At 39.0% G+C, this 21,518-nt stretch overlaps 2 protein-coding genes across 3 annotated transcripts in view; one reads left to right on the top strand and one right to left on the bottom strand.

Moving 5' to 3' along the window:
* Positions 1-4,369, top strand: part of SPAG17 (sperm associated antigen 17) — a 218,473-nt gene extending 214,104 nt beyond the window's left edge. The window contains exons 47-48 of the mRNA XM_067710299.1: positions 1,260-1,404; positions 4,088-4,369. Of these exons, the coding sequence (XP_067566400.1) occupies positions 1,260-1,404; positions 4,088-4,224 (282 nt within the window). The 3' untranslated portion in view covers positions 4,225-4,369. The remainder of the gene's footprint in view (positions 1-1,259; positions 1,405-4,087) is intronic.
* Positions 4,370-5,077: 708 nt separating this feature from the next.
* WDR3 (WD repeat domain 3) overlaps positions 5,078-21,518 on the bottom strand; it is a 40,622-nt gene continuing 24,181 nt past the window's right edge. For both annotated transcript variants that reach the window (XM_067727425.1, XM_067727426.1), the window contains exons 19-27: positions 21,307-21,441; positions 20,970-21,020; positions 20,378-20,443; positions 13,381-13,473; positions 12,852-12,899; positions 12,141-12,184; positions 10,377-10,505; positions 8,893-8,986; positions 5,078-8,599 (exon numbers count right to left, since the gene is read on the bottom strand). In XM_067727425.1, coding sequence (XP_067583526.1) covers positions 8,444-8,599; positions 8,893-8,986; positions 10,377-10,505; positions 12,141-12,184; positions 12,852-12,899; positions 13,381-13,473; positions 20,378-20,443; positions 20,970-21,020; positions 21,307-21,441 — 816 coding nt within the window. In that variant the 3' untranslated portion in view covers positions 5,078-8,443. The remainder of the gene's footprint in view (positions 8,600-8,892; positions 8,987-10,376; positions 10,506-12,140; positions 12,185-12,851; positions 12,900-13,380; positions 13,474-20,377; positions 20,444-20,969; positions 21,021-21,306; positions 21,442-21,518) is intronic.

Below are 21,518 nucleotides of genomic sequence, written 5' to 3'. Positions count from 1 at the left end.
TAAAGTAGGGATTAGCCAAAAGCCAAACAAACGACTGCTGGACGAACCTTTATACGTACTAAAAAACCAGCTTGTATTCTTTGAAGCTCACGCTATACTGTTTGTTGTTGTTTTTTTTTTTTTTTCTTTTTGATAGTAGGTTTTGGCTCTGGCAAAGAATGTAACCTCTAGACTTCTCCATATCTAAATCTCACCACTGTTCATCTTGGTTCGTTGCCAACAGTGAATGAATGTACTCCAAGCCTGGGTAAACCTGTGTGATAACAGTTCTCCAGCTGCCCTTGTGCAGAATGTCATCATTCCCCGGCCCTGCTCTGGTTGTTGGGCTTGGAGGGCTAAGGGCTTGGGTCTCAAAACAGAGCTGTTGGATACTCTCCAGTGTGCAGATAGATGCTCACAAGCACACTGCTGAAAAAACTGAAACATTTTTCAATTCTATTATTTATAAAACTCTATTGAAGAAAAAAATTCCATTCGTACCTAACTGCTTTCCATGTGGTAGTTTCTTCTGATTTATTTTTTCCAGATAACTGTTCTCAAGTCTGCTTTTTAACCCACCTCCTAGAGAGGCAGCTTAGAAACATAAACAGCTCTTTCTTTCCTGGCTAGTGTTCTTTTCAAGGAGCAAGGCAAGAAGCCTATTCCTTGCTGTGTTTCTTCTTCTTTATGTATCAGGTTTCTTTTTTGTTGGTACAGACCTCGTCCATGTAGCTTTCGGATCTAAGCAGTTTGGTATTTAAACTAATTCTGTCTCCCTCTACTGGCTTTGCCACATTGCAGGTCCTACATTAGGAATACTCTAAACCAAGGGGCAGGGCAGGGGAATTGTGGGATTCACCCAGTCTCTTAGATTAAATTTAAGATGAAACGTATTTTTCTTAGATTAAATTTATCTTTATCTACAAGGATGACAATAAATAGAAACTTGCTACTGATATTCAAGAAATAGCACAGTTACAGACATCATGAAAGTTTGCCCTCCAGCATCCTGGCATTTAGTTTCCTTATGCTTTTTCCTAAATAGCACTTGATGTTCTCCTTCAGCAATTTTTCCTGGGTCCCGCTTACTCAATGGAATTCAACCTAACTAATCCATGAAGTAATTCTTCTAAATGCTAGAACAGCAATCATTCATTTGTGCCAAATTTATAGATGAGGAAACAAGATTAGAGAGTTTGAGTAACTTGCCCAAAGTCATGTTAAAAATCAAGATTTGAACTCATACATGTCTGATTCTAAAGCTACATTGTGTCTTATAGGTGGCTGCTGGTTTGCAGGCAGAACTGAAAGTGGAGTTATTTGCCATGGCTTTTGGAGAGGATGGTGCCAAGGGATCAGCACACATCTTTCACAATATAGAGATTATGACTGAGCATGATGTCCTGTTCTTACCTGTGGAAGCAAATATCCTTTAAAGTTCAATTTGAGTAGTCATATATAGTGCAAAAATTACATTTGAGCAAGGAGAATTCAAAATGCTATTTTCTAATCCCCTCACATCTGCACTCTGTAGCTTCATTTATTCTATTTTTAAAATCAGAGTTAAATTTCTTAGGACAAAGACTTGTATCTTCTTTCATCTTTGAAAGCATCTAGCAAAGTGCCTAACATAGTACATGTGACTGTAAGTTGGATAAATCTCAATATTATTGGCCATCTATGGGGTATCAGACAATCAGAATTTTTTAAAAAAGCACGTCTTTGTCATTAAAAGAACACAACAACTTGTAATCTTGTTGGGGGATAGGAGATACCTTATTGTAGAAGTTGAATGGACATACACTGAATTACAATACATTCCTTCATACTGGTGTCTCTTGCAGATAGAATATACAGATATCGAGAACCTATTATATGCAAGGTACTGTATGAAATATTTTATCAAATATAAAAATGAAAATTGGACTCTATCCTAAAAGACTTACATAGTCTGGTAGCAGAAATAAAGTTTTCACACTTGATTCCTATATTGTACTCCAACAGCATGAATCATATGCTACTTTGCGTTACAGTTATATCTATTTGATATTTGAGCTGGGTCTTATAGAATGCAAAAACTTTTGATGAAAGGAGACTTAAACTAGGAAGAATGAACAAAAGTGTAGCAATAGGAAATCTCCAGGTGTTCAGAAGGGGAAGCAGGGAGTTCAATTTGTTGAGAGATTAGAGTATTAGTAATATAGTGGGAAAGTTGGTTGGAATCAAGTTATGGGAGATTTTGAATCCTTGGCTTGACTTTATTATATAAGCAACAGTGAATCATTGAAATTCTGATCCAATGGGTGATATAAACAGCATATCTTTATAAAAATGAATCCAGTGTTATTGTACAGGATATGCTGAAGGAGAAGAGTTACTGGATATGCAAAGAACCATTGGAAGGCTACATCAACAGGCCACGTGTAAGGACAAGAACTATAGTGTGGCAACTATAGTTGGGAAAGAGGGACGTGGATGAAAGACATTTGGCAGGGGGCACTGTAAAATCTAAGGTGTGACCCACTGAGAAAAGGAAGTAAGAGGACATAAGAGTTCACCTGCAAGGTTTGGGGCTCAGGTAATGAAACATGGAGACTCAGGAGTGGATCTCAATTGAACAGTCAGGGCTGGAGATATAATAATTTTAAGTGTCAGCTACAGAGGTGATGATAGAAGGTATGCGGAAGGAGAAGAAATGTGGAGTCTGTTTAGGGAGCAGGAGAAAAAAGAGGCACCAGTGGAGACAGAACAAGCAATTAGCAAAATATGAAATATCTCAAAGAATTTCAAGGGAACTATGGACACAGTTGACACATGCTATGGAGATATCAAGGAGACTGCGGATTTAAATAGGACCACTAGATTTGGTTGGGACAAAACCCAAACTGCAGAACGTGAAGAATGCCTGGGTGTTAAGAAAGCAGAAATATTGAGTATGGATACATTTTCAATTTAGTATTAAAGGAAACAGCAAGAGTATATGGTACCTGAGAGAGTACCTCAGGGAGGCAACAGGGAAAAGGAGAGATTTTCAGTTTAGTGTGTTTGTGGGCTGGAAAGAGTGGATCAGAAGAGAAACATTAGAAATATGAATGAGAGGACTGAACCAGCAGTATCCAAAAGAAGGCAAGAGAATAATCAAGAACAGAGCTGAAGTGTTAGTCTTGGCAAGGGAGAGAACAAAGATGGCTAAGGATCCAGACATTCTGAGGTGAAAGAAATTTAGGGGAACTTGTGTCAGATGACCTTGATTTCAATAGAAATGGAGTTGGATTCATTTGTTCATTCTTTCAAAGATCATAAGTTTTTCTAATGTGCTAGGCATTGGGGACACAGCAATGAACAAGAGACATACATTTCTGCCTTTATGTAAGCTTACATTCCAGTGGGAGGACAGACAATAGACAAAATAAGTGAAACATGGACAATGGTGATAAGTACAAGGGAGAAAATGTAAAGTAGGAAAGGAAGTATAGGGAGTGTGAAGGATTGCAGTTTACAGCAGGGTGGTCACGAAAGACCTCACTGGGAACAATTTTCCCCCACTCTGGGAACTAAATCAAGTCCTCTTACATCCTCTTCACACAAGTTATTAGATGCTGATCCAGACTAACTGAATCCCTGTGGCTGATCACAGCAATTAAATAATTTTGCATTTATGTTAATAAAGTTTCTATTTCCTTGCTTATAGAGACCATCTGTCAGGCACAGAGAGATGGGGAAAAGAGTTTTATTAAATCCTTACTCTACTTCCAGTGACAACAATGATAGTTCATAGTCCATTTCCCAAGGCCTGTCCCCCTGCCCCTCCCCACCAAAAAACCATGAAATCTGGATGCTGATGTGGTCTGGGACCTGGTTATGGTGACTGATGGCACCTACAGAAAGGCCAGTCACCCTTAGCAGAAAACATACTCTAGGGTGAACAGAAGAAATTACCGGAGATCAATAGCCATCCTTCATCCCCTAAACCTGGCGTGCAGAATTTGCATTAGACAGAAAATACCTAAAATTGAGCTAAATGTGCTAGAGATTCTACAATGTTATCTGAGTTTGCATGTACAAATCATTTGTTCATGAAAGTAATAGTCCTTAATGGGTATTTTACCAGTTTTAACAAGCAGCAATTATGATAAGAGACCAAAAGATTTTCCCCAGGGAAAAGAAAATCCTATGGTCCAGAAGATTTCTACAGCTGCTTCCCCTGCACTTGGAGTCTTCATGTCCCGTAAAGTTTCTCATTAGGTGTCAGGTAAGTAACAAATTTGTAATTTGATTGTCATCCATTCAAACTTGAAGCCTTAGACCTTGCATTTGTTCCCATCTTCATACAGCCAGCAACCAATGAGCCACTTAGTCTGGTGGAATGAAAATATTTGTTTTTAATAATTGTAACTACCCCTTCATAGTCATAAACTATCTAATCCTCATACTATCTACAAGATAGATATTTTTCCCACTTTATAAATAAGGAAACTGAGGCTCAGAGAATCCTGAAGAAGTAAAAATCTAACCTACTTCAATGTGATTCTAAAGTTCATTCTTTCAAGTGCTATTTTTGATGTTGATCGGACTCTCCAAAAAGCAAGGGTACAAACACAAACAGCAGGATGCCCTTTTGGACTTGAGAATTTACAGTTAGGCTAGTGGTTCTTAAATTTTTTGGACTCAAGACTCCTCATGTATTCTTAAAAATTATTGAGGATCCCAAAAACCTTTTGTTTATGTGGGTCATATTATCAATATTTACCAAGTTAGAATTAAAACTTGGAAAAACTTATAATTTATTTAAAAAATAAACCCAGTATATTACCATAAATAAATTAATGAAAAATAACTTTTCCAAACAAAAATTAGTAAGAGTATTACATTTTTGCAAATCTTTTCAATGTCTGGCTTAATAGGACATAGCTGGATTCTCACATCTGCTCTGTATTCAATCTGTCACCATATCACACATCACATAGTCTCTGGAAAACTCCACTGTACGCTCATGAGAGAAAAAGGCAAATAGCATCTTGCATTAGTTTCCTAGGGCTGCTGTGATAAATCTGTATTTGTGTCTCGAGGCTGCCATAACAAAGTACCGCAGACCAGGTGGCTTAAAACGATATTTATTCTCTGACAGTTTGGGGGGCCAGACATTTGAAATCAAGGTGGCAGCACGGCTGGTTCTGGAGGCTCTGAGGGAGAATTTGTTCTATGCCTTTTTCCTAACTTCTGGTGGTTGCCAGCAGTCCTTGGTGTGCCTTAGCTTATAACTCACTCTGATTTCTGCCTCTGTCCCCAATGGCATCCTTCCCTGTATATTTCTATATGTCTCTCCTTATAAGAACAATAGTCATTGGTTTTAGGGGCTACTCTAATCTTGAATGACCTCATCTTGATTGCATCTGTAAAGACCCTATTTACAAATAAGATCACATTCATAAGTCCTGGTAGACATGAGTTCTGTGGGGATAAACTCAGTACAGTCCACCCTCTGGTTCCCCAAAATTTATACCCATCTCACATGCAAAATGCACTCACTCCGTCCCAATATTTCCCAAAGTCTTCACCTATCATGGTGTCCTCTCCATCTACGGACTTGTGAAACTAGAAACAAGTTGTCAGCTTGCAAAATAGCATGAGACATTCCCATTCTAAAAGGAGAGAATGGAAAGAATAAAGGAGTCACTGATTTAAGTGTTTGCAGTGCACAGCGGGGCAGATTTCCTAAGGTTTCAAAGCCTGAGCATAATTATCTGTGTCTTGATCTGCCCTCTGGGCCAGAGGCTTCACCAGCACCCCCCTCTAGACCCACAGATGCCTTGTGGGCCCCACCCTCTCAATTGTTAGCCTGGGACAGTCTTATCCTCTGGGCACCCCATATCCTGCTTATAGAAGCCCAGAAGTCTGGCAGCCTTCCTTCATTTCTTGTCTCTGTCCGCCAGGCCAAGCAGGCAGTGTTTCTGCTGATAGAACATTCTCAAAAACCATCAGTCTTCATGGATATCAAGGAGATCCACGCCATTAGACGTGAGGGTTCTCCACAGGTCCTTCCTGGATAGTCTCACCTCTGTTCCTAGCTTCTGCTGAGATGGTTGATTATACTCATGGTCACAAATCTAATTTCTCCAGTGGGTTTTCCAGCTGCACCCTTGATGAACGCTCCAGAGCATGCCTTAGCATTTCCTGCAATATGGACTGGCTGTGAATTTTCCAAATCATGTTCAGGTTCCTTTTTGCTGACCATTTCCTTCCTCAGTTTACCCCTTTCCTCTTGTTTACTATAAGCAGCAAGAAACCAGGACACATCTTCCATGTTTTGCTTGGAAACGTCAGCTGGAAATCCAATTTCATTGTTTATAAGTTCTACTTTTTACCCAAAAGCAGAACACAATTCAGCCAAGTTTTCTGCCACTTCGTAACAAGGATCACTTTTCCTCCACTGTCCAATAACATATTCTTCATTTCCATCTGAGGTCTTAGCAAAATCACCTTTAATGTTCATATTTATACCAACATTCTATTCATGATGTAGGAATTCTCTAAGATGCTTAAAGTGTTCTTTACTTTCCCCATCACTTCCTTCTGAACCCTCACCAAAAGTGCTTTTACTGTCCATTATTTCTACCAACAACAGTCTCTTCAAGGTAATCTAGACTTTCTTCTATCATGTAGCTCAAAATTCTTCCCGGTTTCACCCATTACTTGATTCCAAAGCCACTTCCATATTTTTAGGTATTTGCTATAGCAGTACCTCACTTCCTGGTACCAAAATTTGTTATCAGTTTCCTGAGGCTGCCATGACAAATGACCATACTGGGTGGCTTAAAACAATGGATATTTATTCTCTTGCAGTTTAGGAGGTCTGAAACCAAGGTATTAGAGTTTGTTCCTTCTGGAAGCACTGAGGGAATTTGTTCCATGCCTCTCTCCTAGTTTCTGGTGGTAGACAGGATCCTTGGTGTTCCTAGGGTTGTAGCTGCTGTCACTCCAATCCCAATCTCTGCCTCTGCTGTCATGTGGCCTCCCTCCCTGTGTGTCCTCACATGGCATTCTTTTTTTTTTTAATTTTAATTTTACTGGAGTATAGATGTACAATGTTGTGCTAGTTTCAGGTGTACAGAAAAGTGATTAAGTTATACATATACATATATTATTCTATTTTAGATTCTTTTCTCATATAGGTCATCACACAACATTGAATAGAGTTCCCTGTGCTATACAGCAGGTCCTTGTTGGCCATCTACCTTATATATAGTAGTGTATGTTTATCCCAAGCTCCTGATTTATCCCTCCCCGCCACATTTCCCCTTTGGAAACCATAAGTTTGTTTTGATATCTGTAAGTCTGTTTCTGTTTTGTAAATAAGTTCATTTGTATCATTTTTTAATTAATTCCACATATGAGTGATATCATATGATATTTGTCTTTCTCTGTCTGACTTACTTCATTTAGGATGATAATCTCTCGGTTCATCCATGTTGCTGCAAATGGCATTATTTCATTATTTTTTAAGGCTGAGTAATATTCCATTGTATATATGTACCACATCTTCTTTATCCATTCATCTGTCAATGGACATTTACGTTGCTTCCATGTCTTGGCTATTCTAAATAGTGCTGCAGTGAACACTGGGGTGCATGTATCTTTTTGAATTATGGTTTTCTCCAGATATATGCCCGGGAGTGGGACTACTGGATCATATGGTAGTTCTATTTTTAGTTTTTTAAGGAACCTCCATACTGTTCTCCATAGTGGTGGTACCAACAGTGTAGGAGGGTTCCCTTTTCTCCACACCCTCTCCATCATTTGTTGTGTGTAAACTTTTTGATGATGGACATTCTGACCGATGTGAGGTAGTACCTCATTGTAGTTTTGATTTGCATTGCTCTGATAATTAGTGATGTTGAGCATCTTTTCATGTGCCTTGTTTTTTTTTTTAAGTAGAGCTGTTTGTATAGTTTAGAGATTAATCCCTTGTTGGTTGCTTTGTTTGCAGATATTTTCTCCCATTCTGGGGGCTGTCTCTTCATTTTGTTTATGGTTTCCTTTGTTGTGCAAAAGCTTTAAGTTTAATTAGGTCCCATTTGTTTATTTTTGTTTTTATTTTCCTTACTCTATGAGGTGTATCCAAAAAGATATTGCTGAGGTTTACGTCAAAGGGTGTTCTTTATTTTCCCCGAAGAGTTTTATAGTGTCTGGCCTTACATTTAGGTCTTTGATCCATTTTGAGTTTATTTTGGGGTATGGTGTTTGCTAGAGAATGTTCTAATTTCATTCTTTTACATGTAGCTGTCCATCACATGGCATTCTTATAAAAGCAAATCATTGGATTTAATCTTATCTAGAATGACCAATCTTAACTAATTATATTTGTAAAGACCCAAATTCCAAATAAGATCACATTCATAGGTTCTGCTGCTTAGTTTGGAAGTCCTTTTCAAGACAAAGTTGAAAAAGGCACCACATTTCAGTTCTAAGTCAATGTTAAAATCAGCTTCTCCCTCTTTTTCTTTTTCCTCTTCTTTTCTTCCAAGTGGCTGGTAGCATCAGCAAAAAACATAACTTCACTTTTTGCCTCACATTCCCTCTTGAGAAAATCAAGACCTGCCATGTTGAAGCCGATAACATCCTGAGAAAGAATACAAGAGAGATTAAATAAACTTCCTCTCAATTCAGTTCGATATCGCAGCATATGTGAGTCAGGGGAACCAAAGCTTCATGTGTTGTTACTCATCCTTCCCTAAGGGTTTTCCTTGTTTGTTTGTTTTTTTGTCTACTAGCTCTAACAAAAACCTCATCTTAAATATACATGCATGTCAGGTCAATATCACCAAAGATAGGGCACAGCACACTATGCTACTTGTAAGTAACGTACACACTAGAATTTTCCCCTCCTTGTTCTGTCTCTACAAAGATACTTACCCGGACTTGGCTGACTTTTGAAATAGTTGTTTCCTTTAATTTTTCAATCACTGGCACAAGCATTTGGTTGCCAGTGATCTGGCCAAAGTGAATCCTAACAAAAATAAAACCAGGCATGTCACAAAGAAGGATAGTGGTTCTAGCTCTACCTGTCCCTTCTAGAACTAGCAAACAGACAAAATGTCCAAAAAAAAAATCATTTTGCCAATCATGGGAATACAGAAATGCTTCTATGAAAAAAAACTAAAGAAGTTTCTTCCTACTATTCAATTCTATCCAATAACAATTTTTAAAATACTATCCTAACATTCAACTCATTTGCAAAGCTGACTCTTTGCAATCTACCCAGTGGCCACAGATTTTGACAACGGCATTCTATGTAAAGACCAGAGGAAAATGAGCCTTCTAAGAATTGCTAACTCAAAGATTTATTAATATTTCAGCCAAAAAAAGAGATGATCAAACTCTGACCTAGAGTACCAAGATGCCCTTGATGATTCATGCTCCTTTAACCTCCACATTCACCCTCACCCTCAGTTGTGACCTGCCATATCTACCTGCGAGGTAGCACCCATCTACCACCCCAATATGCTAGAAATATTCACTGTGTTTCTTAGAATCAGTAACCCCATATGCCATAGCAATTAAAAAATAAACTGTAAATATGACAACAGAATAATATAAACATATCATTGTTCTTCATTTGCTACTATCCTGAAAGAAATAAAGGAATGAAGGGTTAATGATCATGAAAAAAGGCCAATTCACCAAATACACCTGTTTTCTTTTTAACTATTTGGTATTGGCTGAGCAGTTTCTGATTTCCTAATAGCATTTTAAGGAATGTTCAAATTTGCCTCTATTCCTGTCCTCTGATATAACAGCTTGAGACTGGGGGACACAGTGGAAGATAAGAATATATTACGCCTTTGTAAATATATTTTCCCTCTGTTACATATTAATAAGAATTCTTCCTATTTAAGAATATAATCTAATGAACGTTTTCTTTATGTTTCTTAGTTCCCTCCAAATATGCCCCTATCCTTCCATTTGTACTTGTAGAGACCTGGGAAATAAACTGACTACTCCTTAAAATGCTATTATGAAAATAAAACCATTTGGTTTAACCTCAATAGTCAAAAAGAAACACTGAGGCAGACTGGCCATTCAGAGATGGGCTTTCAGCAAACTGACTAGAACCAGAACTGCTACCTTAGACTGTAACCTGGAGACCTCCGCCTGCCTGAGCATCCTTAGCAACATAGTACCTCATGCTACTTAGAGTTGGGTCATCACTAACTGCATTTTACGAGCAAGACTGACTCCAAAGGATAAGAATTATGTCAGGCAGCACTGAAATTCCCAACAGTCTCTGAAACGGAAACATCACATTTCTTAATCCCAAAGCATGGACAGCTTCAGGTGAGGCACTACTGGAGCAGTTATGTGGATAAGACATGATATTCTTTTGGAAAGGACGTTACCTGAGGAGAAAGAAGAGGCACCTACATAGAAGTTCAATATCAGAGCCCTGCTGGATGAATTCATTAAAGAGCTTAAGAATGTCTGGGACGTAAGAGAAAGGCAGCACAAGCAGAGATTCTTCCAGCTCACTGAAGAGGAAAAAATAAACATTAAAAATGCCACGTTTCTTAACATAGTCAATTTAAAAATCTTTTCCTCTCCTATTTTTTTCTTCTACTTTTATACTTGAGTAGATCTTACCCATCCAGAGTTAAACATACATCTGTATTATGAATGGTTCTCTCTTTTCAACGTTTTGGTTCTCTATATTTAGTATTTTAACCTACTTGATGCATTCTGGTCCATGGCAGGGTAGGAGAATCTAACTGTTTTTCTTTCAGATAGCCAATTTCTTTAAAGCCTTTTGTTGTATATCCCATCTTTATATGATACTTCTTTTACCATTTATTGAGTCCCTCTATGTCATAGAGTGTTCTAGGGCTTTAGAGTCTGTTTTCATAACTGATTCTGACAACAATCCGTACAGGTGCATTTTTACAGCTTTTTAATCTAGGAGAACAGCTCCCTCTTGTTCTTTTTCTGGTTTGTTTTACTTTTCTTGAGCTAGTTCTATTATCATTTCATCAATTCCAACTAGAACTCTCAAGAGAATTTCAATTGGGATCACAAACCTATAGACTAGTTTAAGAAAAACCAAATCTTTAAAACACAGAATCTTCCCATCTAGGAATGCATCGTACCTCCATTACTCTAAATTTTCTTTTACATTTCTCTAGCAAAGTTTCATTATCTTAGATAGGTCCTGTTTGTTTCTTGTATGGGATATACTCAGATATTGTGATTTGTTATTAAAAAAATGATAACTCTCAGTAGATCAAACTCAAATATTATTTCAAAAATGAATGACAAAAGATATTAAAAAATTCTTAAAAAACCAGTAAGAGAAACAACTATAAAGCACAAGAAAGGGAAAGTAAAAATTCACAGGAAAAAATACAAATGGCCAACAAATATAATAAAATTTTAACTTTGTTAATTAAAAAGGAAAATAATGCAGTACCACCTTTTGCCTCTCAAACCAGCAAAGAATTTTTTAAAAGCTGGTAAAAGTCATTACAAGCACTCTGACAGTAATTAAGCAACATAAACCTTTAAAAAGCTCATGTCCATTTATTAGTTAATAAACTGCTAGGACCCTTAAGAAAAATAATCAATGATGATGACAAAGATTTATATATAAAGGTGTTTACTAAGGCAGTATTGATAACAGCCAAACACATATGCACCACCCAATAGTAACTATATATACAATGGAATATTTTGAACTAATTCAATGATGTGTTTTTGAAGAATATTACTAAAGTGAGCAAGTGCTCAGGAGATATTCTGTGAAAAAGGACAGGATATAAAAATGTATACATATGATTCCAACTGTGTATGTATACAGAAAATAAGCCAAAGGAAATATACAACAAAAAATGTTAGCAGTTGGTACCTGTGACTGAATTATAGATGATTTCATTACCTATGATATAAAGTAGTACTGCCCTTCATTTGTGCTTTTTAAAAGTGTTCAATATCTCCCTTCATATTTTAGGAGGAACCTTCTAGTTCTAATTCAAAAAGAACATTATAATGAATTATTTTCCATCAAAATTTTGACATAGTTAAACCTCTAAAGAAGATAACCATCAATTATAATGTCTGTTTATCTCATGTTTGGTAAATGGTATTAGCTGTAATAACTGTGCACCGGCACTCACCTTGACTTGATTCCTTTAAAAATCTCCAACACATAAGCTGAAGGCTATAAAGGAAGTGTGACAGCATTAGTGATACTCTTGATTTCTTAACTGAAGCTCTCTAATTTCCATCTCCTAAAAACCAGGGATATCTCTCCTTCTTATGAGAAACTGTTCTAAAAAGGGCACTATGTGCACGGGCTTAGACTGAGTCAGATCTGGGTTCACAATCCAGCTCTGCCACTTATCAACTATGTTCCCTTCGATCTGTAAGTCAGAACAGTCTCCTATCCATAAAATGAAGACACACTGACTCACATTGCTGTTGTGATGAATGAAACATGCAAGTATTGAGTAATTAAAGATCACTAAAAGCATACATTGTCCCAGTATTCTCCCTCTCTCCTTTTATCTGACTAATTTATATCAACTTTTCCTCCAAAAACTTCAGTTTCAATGAACAGAATCTTCAGAGGGCTGTGGATACTACACATAAATAAGCACTAAAAAAACAATGCCCGTCCAGTCCAACCAGAAAGGATGACTTGCAGTTACACTAAAATGGTCCTTTTGAAATACAAAATGTCTTAGAGGATTCCAGCATTCAAGAGATTTTTAATGACAAAGTATTTCCCAATATGTCTATTCTAAAATCATAATGCCTCTTCACTTCCTCTCTTGTGCCTGAAAGTAACCTTAGAATAACCAAGGGGAAACCATTAGTCTACTCACAGAGATACTGCCATAAGCCATCAGGATGGGGTTGATGGGAAGAGGAACCTATGAAGAAATTATTAAATCAAGTCATTAAAAAACAAGCCTTTGATAGTGCTTATCACAGGCAGGGTCATAACAATATTTTACACTTTTGAAAAGAGAGACCCTAAAAACTGACCCTGAAGAATTATTAAATTATTTAATAATAACTTTTAGTTTCAATACTGCTTATTTATGAAAGAGTCTGGGCAATACATTTCATCTAGAAATCCGAAATGTTTACCCTGCCTCCCAAACAAAAGGAGGAATCTGAGTTTTTAACTCAATACAATAATCACCATGATCTCAAATTAACTATCCTTGGCTTTTTATTAAGACAAAGCTTCTCAATTCCTTCTTTCTAATGTTTGAATTAGAAAAGATTCTACTACATTTATCTCATTTCCTGATCTGAGTTAATAAATCCCCAAATGATGTTTTTTTCCTCAGGAATTGTCTCCATTTATAAATGTTTCTCAGACCGTAACTTAATGGACTGTCTTACCTCTTTCCCTGCAGCTTTACAAATGGCTTTGTGTTCTCTCATTTTTGCAGTTTCTTCTCTGTATAGCTCAATAGCCTCCATGATCCTCTCAGCCTACACGGATGATGGCAAAGGACAGAAGTCATCACAACAAACTCACCATCCCACAACACTGCAAATGGAAGGCCTGACGAAAAGTTACCAAATGAAATTGCTTGAATCAGTTTAATAAAGATGTGCCAATAGTGTGCCAAACAGCATTCAAAGATGTCTTCGGGGTTTTTTTTGTTTTTTTTTAAATTTTACTTATTTTTGGCTGCATTAGGTCTTCGCTGCTGCGCACAGGCTTTCTCTAGTTGCGGTGAGCGGGGACTACTCTTCGTTGCGGTACGCGGGCTTCTCAGTGCGGTGCCTTCTCTTGTTGCGGAGCACAGGCTCTAGGTATGTGGGCTCAGTAGTCGCAGCACGTGGGCTTAGTTGCAGCATGCAGGCCCTACAGCATGCAGGCTTCAGTAGTTGCAGCACGTGGGTTCAGTAGTTGTGGTTCGTGGGCTCTAGAGTGCAGGCTCAGTAGTCGTGGTGCATGGGCTTAGTTGCTCCATAGCATGTGGGATCTTCCCAGACCAGGGATTGAACCCGTGTCCCCTACTATGACAAGTGGATTCTTAACCACTGCGCCAGAGGGAAGTCCCTGATTTTTCTTTTTTAATTTACAAGGAGACTGGGTCATGGATTCAGATGAGACTACAAGTGGACACACTGAGTAGGGCAACTCCCAGGAACACCTGAGAGGTGCCACTTTCAGGAGATCAAACTTTCCTTTCTAGAAACCAGGCACTGATCCAACAGATTCAGCACTACTTCTGTCCTTGGTTACAAGGGAGGAAAACAGAGGTTATGAACTTCATCTGTAAATTTCATCAACTTTTTGCCACAAAAGGACTATCTGGTTGGGATCCTATTTAAAAATGAGATACAGGGGCTTCCCTGGTGGCGCAGTGGTTGAGAATCTGCCTGCTAATGCAGGGGACACGGGTTCGAGCTCTGGTCTGGGAGGATCCCACATGCTGTGGAGCAGCTAGGCCCGTGAGCCACAACTACTGAACCTGCGCGTCTGGAACCTGTGCTCCGCAATGGGAGAGGCCGCGATAGTGAGAGGCCCACGCACCGCGATGAAGAGTGGCCCCCGCCTGCCGCAACTGTAGAAGGCCCTCGCACGGAAGCGAAGACCCAACAGAGCCCAAAATAAATAAATAAATTTTAAAAAATAAAAATGAGATACAGGAGAGCGATCAAGATGGCAGAGTAGAAGGATGTGAAGCTCACCTCCTCCCACAACTACATCAAAAACATATCTACATGTCGAACAGTTCTCACAGAATGTCTACTGAATGCTGGCAGGAGACCTCAGACCCTGAAAGGGCAAAGAAAATCTCCATGTAACCAGGTAGGACAAAAGTAAAAAAAAAAAAAAAAAAAAAAGCAAGGAAGTAATCGGGTCGGGACCTGCGCCCCAGGCAGGGAGCTGTGAAACAAGAAAGGTTCCTGCACCCTGGGAAGTGCCCTCACCGGCAGGGAGATCAGCCAGGACAGAGGGAGAGCTTCAGAGCCTTGGAGGAGAAAACAGCAACCGATCTGCAGCAGCTAGAATAGAGACCTGCACAGGGGGTCAGTGCACCCGCTCTACACTCCCCAGCCTGAGATGCACGTCTGCCAGTACGGGCAAGGGCTGGGTGTGGAAACTTGGGCTTTGGAGAGGTGCTGTTGTGTGGGCAGTGTGTGAGGGGAGGCGCGGGAGCCACCCTGCAGCCGTTTTCCCTGAGCGAGCTCTCAGGCGGCAGGACACTGCCCACATGAGCTCCAAGAGTGATCATGAGCTGCCTCTGCTCCCATCATGTGCTCCGGGGGCACACATGAGCCACCACTGCTGCTGAGAACCCCACAACCAGGCACCAGCCACTGCATCTGCACACCCTCTATTAAGGGGATAATGGCCAGCACACGCTGAGAAAAGAGGCAACAGGCATCCATACGAAAATCAGCCCTTGCACCAAAAATATTAAACCCACACAGGCTACACAGGGATGCTCCCACATAAAAACAGCCCTCCAAGACCACAGTACATAGACCTCTTCAGTCTAATAGACGCTGATTTCAAAAAGGAGATAATGAAACTACTGAAGGAATTAAGAAAGGTTATCAACAGAAATGCAGAGTACTATAAAAAGGAACTAGAAACAGTAAAGAGGAACCAAGAAAAATTAGAAAACTCATTTGTCGAGACAAAAACTGAACTACAGGCAATGAACAGCAGAATAAATAATGTAGAACGAATAAGTGACCTGGAAGATAGAATGATGGAAATCACCCATCAGGACAGCAGACAGAAAGCCAAATGAGAAAAAAATGAAAGCAATATAAGAGACCTATGGGATAATATAAAGTGTACCAATCTACACATAATCGGGATTCCAGAAGGGGAAGAGAAAAGGGGACTGAAAATGTATTTGAAAGATTATGGCTGAAAACTTCCCAAACCTAAAGAAGGAAACAGATAAAGCAGGTATAGGAAGCACAGAGGGTCCCAAACAAGGTAAATCCAAACCTACACCAAGACATATTATAATAAAAAAGGCACAAGTTAAAGATGAAGAGGATTCTCAAGGCAGCAAGAAAAAAACAGTTAATTATAAGGGAACCCCCATAAGGCTATCAGCAGATTTCTCTACAGAAACACTGCAGGCCAGAAGGGAGTGGCAAGATATATGCGAAGTCCTGAAAGGGAAGAATGTGCATCCGAGGATACTCTAGCCAGCAAGAGTATCATTTAGAATAGAAGGAGGGATAAAGAATTTCTCAGACAAGCAAAAACTAAAAGAATATAGCAATACTAAACCTATCCTGAAGGAAATATTGAAAGGTCCTCTCTAAGCAGAAAAGTAGGAAGAATATATAGGGAAGAGAAAATTCACAATTGGAAAGCAACTCACATAAATAAGCCAGTACACAGATTAAAAAATAAAATAAAATTTTTGTGAATGTGATGATACCACAGTGAATAGCAAAAGCATGAACGTGAAGATGTAAACAGGACATCAAAATCATAAAATGTGGGTGAGGAGAGTAAGAAAAGGTAGATTTTTCTTTTTTTCATTTCCTAGAATGTGTTTGAGCCTATATGACTACCAGTCTGAGGCAAGTAGATATAGGACGGGGTTAACATACTTGAAAAACAGGATAACTACAAATGAAAAACATACAATAGAGTCACAAAAACCAAAAAGAAAAGAACATAATATGAAAGAAAATCATCAAACCACAAAAGGAAAAACAAAGAAAAAGGGACAAAGATGAAATATTGAAAGGGAGGGAATGTAAAAAGATATTTCATGCAAACAGAAATGACAAGAAAGCTGGGGTTGCAATACTCATATTGGACAAAACAGACTTTAAAACAAAGCCCATAAAGAAGGACACTATATAATAATAAAAGGATCAATACAAGAAGAGGAGTTTACACTCATCAACATGTATGCACCCAATACAGGAGCACCCAAATACATAAAACAAGTACTAATATACAGGGACTTCCCTGGTAACACAGTGGTTAAGAGTCCGCTTGCCAATGCAGGGGACACGAGTTTGAGCCCTGGTCTGGGAAGATCCCACATGTCACGGAGCAACTAAGACCATGTGCCACTACTGAGCCTGCGCTCTAGAGCCCACAAACCACAACTACTGAGCCTACGTGCCACAACTACTGAAGCCTGTGCACCACAACAAAGAGAAGCTACCGCAATGAGAAGCCCACGCACCGCAACAAAGAGTAGCCCCCACTCGCTGCCACTAGAGAAAGCCCACATGCAGCAACGAAGACCCAACGCAGCCAAAAATAAAAATAAATTTAAATAAAAAGAAAATACTAGGGCTTCCCTGGTGGCGCAGTGGTTGAGAGTCCGCCTGCCGATGCAGGGGACATGGGTTCGTGCCCTGGTCCGGGAGGATCCCACATGCCACAGAGCGGCTGGGCCCGTGAGCCATGGCCGCTGAGCCTGCGCATCCGGAGCCTGTTCTCCACAATGGGAGAGGCCACAACAGTGAGAGGCCCGCGTTACCACAAAAAAAAAAAAAGAAAAGAAAATACTAATATACATAAAGGGAAAAACTGACAATAGTAGGAGACTTTAAAACCCTACTCACATCAATGGACTGATCTTCTAGACAGAAAATCAAGGCAACAGAGATCTTAAATGACACAATAGAACAGTTAGACTTAATTGATATTTTCAGGACATTACATCCAAAAAAACCAAAATACCTTTCAAAATTGCAACCCAAAACTAAAATACTTAGCAATAGACCTGACCAAGAAAGTGAAAGACTTATACACTGAGAACTATAAAACCTTAATAAAGAAAGTTGAAGATGATTCAACGAAATGGAAAGATAGGGACTTCCCTGGTGGCACAGTGGTTAGGAATCTGTCTGCCAACACAGGGCACACAGGTTCGAGCCCTGGTCCAGGAAGATCCCACATGCCATGGAGCAACTAAGCCCATGTGCCACAACTACTGAGCCCACGCTCTAGAGCCTGCAAGCCACAACTACTGAGCCCACGTGCCACAACTACAGCAGCCTGCGCGCCTAGAGCCCGTGTACTGCAACAAAGAGTAGCCCCCACTCGCCACGACTAGAGAAAGCCCGCATGCAGCAATGAAGACCCAATGCAGGCAGAAGTAAATAAATAAATTTATTTATTTTTTAAGAAAAGAAATGGAAAGATATCCCATGTTCTTGGACTGGAAGAATACTGTTAAAATGGGCATACTACCCAAGGCAATTTACAGATTTAATGTGATCCCTATCAAATTACCCATGACATTTTTCACAGAACTAGAACAAATAATCCTAAAATTTATATGGAACCATAAAAGACCCAGAATTGCCAAAGCAATCCTGAAGAAAACGAACAAAGCAGGAGGCATAACCCTCCCAGACTTCAGACAATACTACAAAGCTACAGTAATCAAAACAACATGGTATTGGCACAAAAAGAGACATATGGATCAATGGAACAGAATAGAGAGCTCAGAAATAAACCCACACACCTACTGTCAAGTAACCTTCAACAAAGGAGGCAAGAACATACAATGGGAAAAAGACAGTCTCTTCAGCAAGTGGTGTTGGGAAAGCTAGACAGCTGCATGTAAATTGATGAAGTTAGAACACACCCTCTCACCATACACAGAAATAAACTCAAAATGGCTTAAAGACTTAAACATAAGGCATGACACCATAAAACTCCCAGAAGAGATTATAGACAAAACATTCTCTGACATAGATAGTACCAATATTTTCTTAGGTCAGTCTCCCAAGGCAATAGAAATAAAAACAAAAATAATTAAATGGGACATAATCAAACTTACAAGCTTCTGCACAGCAAAGGAAACCATAAAAAAAATGAAAAAACAACCTACAGAATGGGAGAAAATATTTGTGAATGATGTGACTGACAAGGACTTAATTTCCAAAACATACAAACAGCTCATACAGCTCTATAACAAAAAAACAAACAACCCAATTGAAAAATGGGCAGAAGACCTAAACAGACATTTCTCCAAAGAAATACAGATGGCCAATAGGCATATGAAAAGATGCTCAACATTGCTAATTATTAGAGAAATACAAATCAAAACTACAATGAGGTACTACCTCACAGTGGTCAGAATGGCCACATTAAAAACTCTACAAATAACAAACGTTGGAGAGGATGTGAAGAAAAGGGAACCCTCTTACACTGTTGGTGGAAATGTAAGTTGGTACAGCCACTATGGAAAACAGTATGGAGGTTCCTCAAGAAACTAAAAATAGAATTACCATATGATCCATCAATCCCACTCCTGGGCATATATCCAGACAAAACTCTAATCCAAAAAGATACGTGCACCCTTATGTTCATAGCAGCACTATTCACAACAGCCAAGACATGGAAAAAACCTAAATGTCCATCAACAGATGAATGGATAAAGAAGATGTGGTACACTAGAGGGGTGGGATAGGGAGGGTGGGAGGGAGACGCAAGAGGGAGGGGATATATGTATACATATAGCTGATTCACTTTGTTATACAGCAGAAACTAACACAACATTGTAAAGCAATTATACTCCAATAAAGATGTTTAAGAAAAAAAAAGACGTGGTACAAATGTACAATGGAATACTACAGAACCATAAAAAAGAACAAAATATGCCATTTGCAGCAACATGGATGCAACTAGAGATTATCATACTAAATGAACTAAGTCAGAAAGAGACACAAATACCATATGATATCACTTAAATGTAGAATCTAAAACATGACACAAATGAACCCATCTACAAAACAGAGACAGACTCACGGACACAGAGAACAGACTTGTGGCTGCTTTGGGGGAGGGATGGAGTAGGAGGTTGGGGTTAGCAGATGTAAGCTATTATATATGGAATGGATAAACATCAAGGTCCTACTGTATAGCACAGGGAACTATACTCAGTATCCTATGATAAACCATAATGGAAAAGAATTTATAAGAATGTATATATAACTGAATTAGTTTGCTGTACAGCAAAAATTAACACAACATTGTAAATCAACTACACTTCAATTTTTAAAAAGTCTATAATCAAAAAAGCAAACAAAAAACCCCCACTTATTGCTCACCCCACCCCTGTGATCCACATTCAGTAGGTTTGGGCTAGGGCCTGGGAATTTCCTTTTCTAACAAGTTCTCAGGGGATGCTGATGCTTCTGGTCTGGGTGCTCCACTTTGAGAACTACTGCCATAAAGTAAAGGAATTAGAATAGGAGCTCTTAACACTTATTTGGTGATTTTAGGGTCAAATCTAGAAAAAGGGCAATTTCATGCTGTTTTTATTTCTTATAAGTGTTTCCTTTGTGTTTTTCTTTAGATTTTAATAAAATACTTTTTGGAAATAAAAAAAAATTAAAAATGAGATACTGCATTCTAGTATCAACTTACTGCTTTGACTGTTTCAATAGTTTTCTTTCCAGTAAAGTAATTGTCACCTTGGGTCTCTCCCGGAACCTGCCAGGAACAAAGAGATCCTTTAACAATTTCATTGACAGGTGTTAAAGAGCCAATAAATTAATCTTATATCCAGAAAAGAACAGACATTACTATGTTACGATGACTGTTACATGGTGTTATCAGCTACCATTAACTGAGTACTTAGTAAGTGCCAGACACTATGTTAAATGTGTTATATGCATTATCAGAAGAATACCCTGCTCTACAACACGTTTAAAGAGAATGCCCAATTTCTCAATTTTTTTCTGATTTTTGATTTACAGTGAAACAACTGCCTGAAGCCTCCTTAAAAAAAAGCCAGAACGAAAATCATTCAATACCAAATCTGGTCAATCATTTGTCCCATAAAATCAGGATATACAGCTGGATTAAGAAGGACTACACAGATTCCTTCCCGTATCAGCTGTGGATGACTTTGACATCTAGTCCCAATTCGAATCCCATTAGAAATTCTTGAAATTACAGTAAATTCCAATAAGATAATTACAGGACACAGTCTGAGGGTCCCGAAAGATTTACTTACTACTGGTTGGTCTTCTTTGGCCACACTCTCCTCATATTCTGCTTCCCTTTGCTGACAAGAGATAGATATGAATTAATTTCAAAGAAAAAACATGACCCCTATGTGAAGTGAAATGAGACAGTGAGAAGCTGCTTCTTTCACAATCCAACCCCCTTATGGCATCTCTGTCTCCGCTTGGCTGCCGAAGTGGTGTCAGCAGTCTTGGAAACATCTTTTGGAGCTCAATGGACTTGCACTGACTGAGGTGTGACAGCACTAGACAGGAAACTCGAGCTGAGACAGCGTGTCAGATACTGACACCCACCAGCACATTTGTAACCAAGGCTGAACACCTTACCATCTCCCTTTCTTCCTCAAGAATAAGAGGCTCCCTTGTTCTCTCCCAAAGTCTCAGAGATTTGTCATGGGACGATGATACAATATAGTCCCCACTGGGGCTTACAGCCAAGCACCATATTTCCTGGTGATGCCCCTGCAGAGAGAAAGGACAAAAAACAAAAATCCTGAGTAAGAATACCTTATTCATAGACTGCTAACTGCTTACAATAG

The sequence above is a fragment of the Pseudorca crassidens genome, chromosome 2 (assembly GCF_039906515.1).
Source record: "Pseudorca crassidens isolate mPseCra1 chromosome 2, mPseCra1.hap1, whole genome shotgun sequence".
Classification (NCBI taxonomy): domain Eukaryota; kingdom Metazoa; phylum Chordata; class Mammalia; order Artiodactyla; family Delphinidae; genus Pseudorca; species Pseudorca crassidens.
The sequence above is the reverse complement of the archived record's forward strand: the minus strand, read 5'-3'. Positions and strand labels throughout refer to the sequence as shown.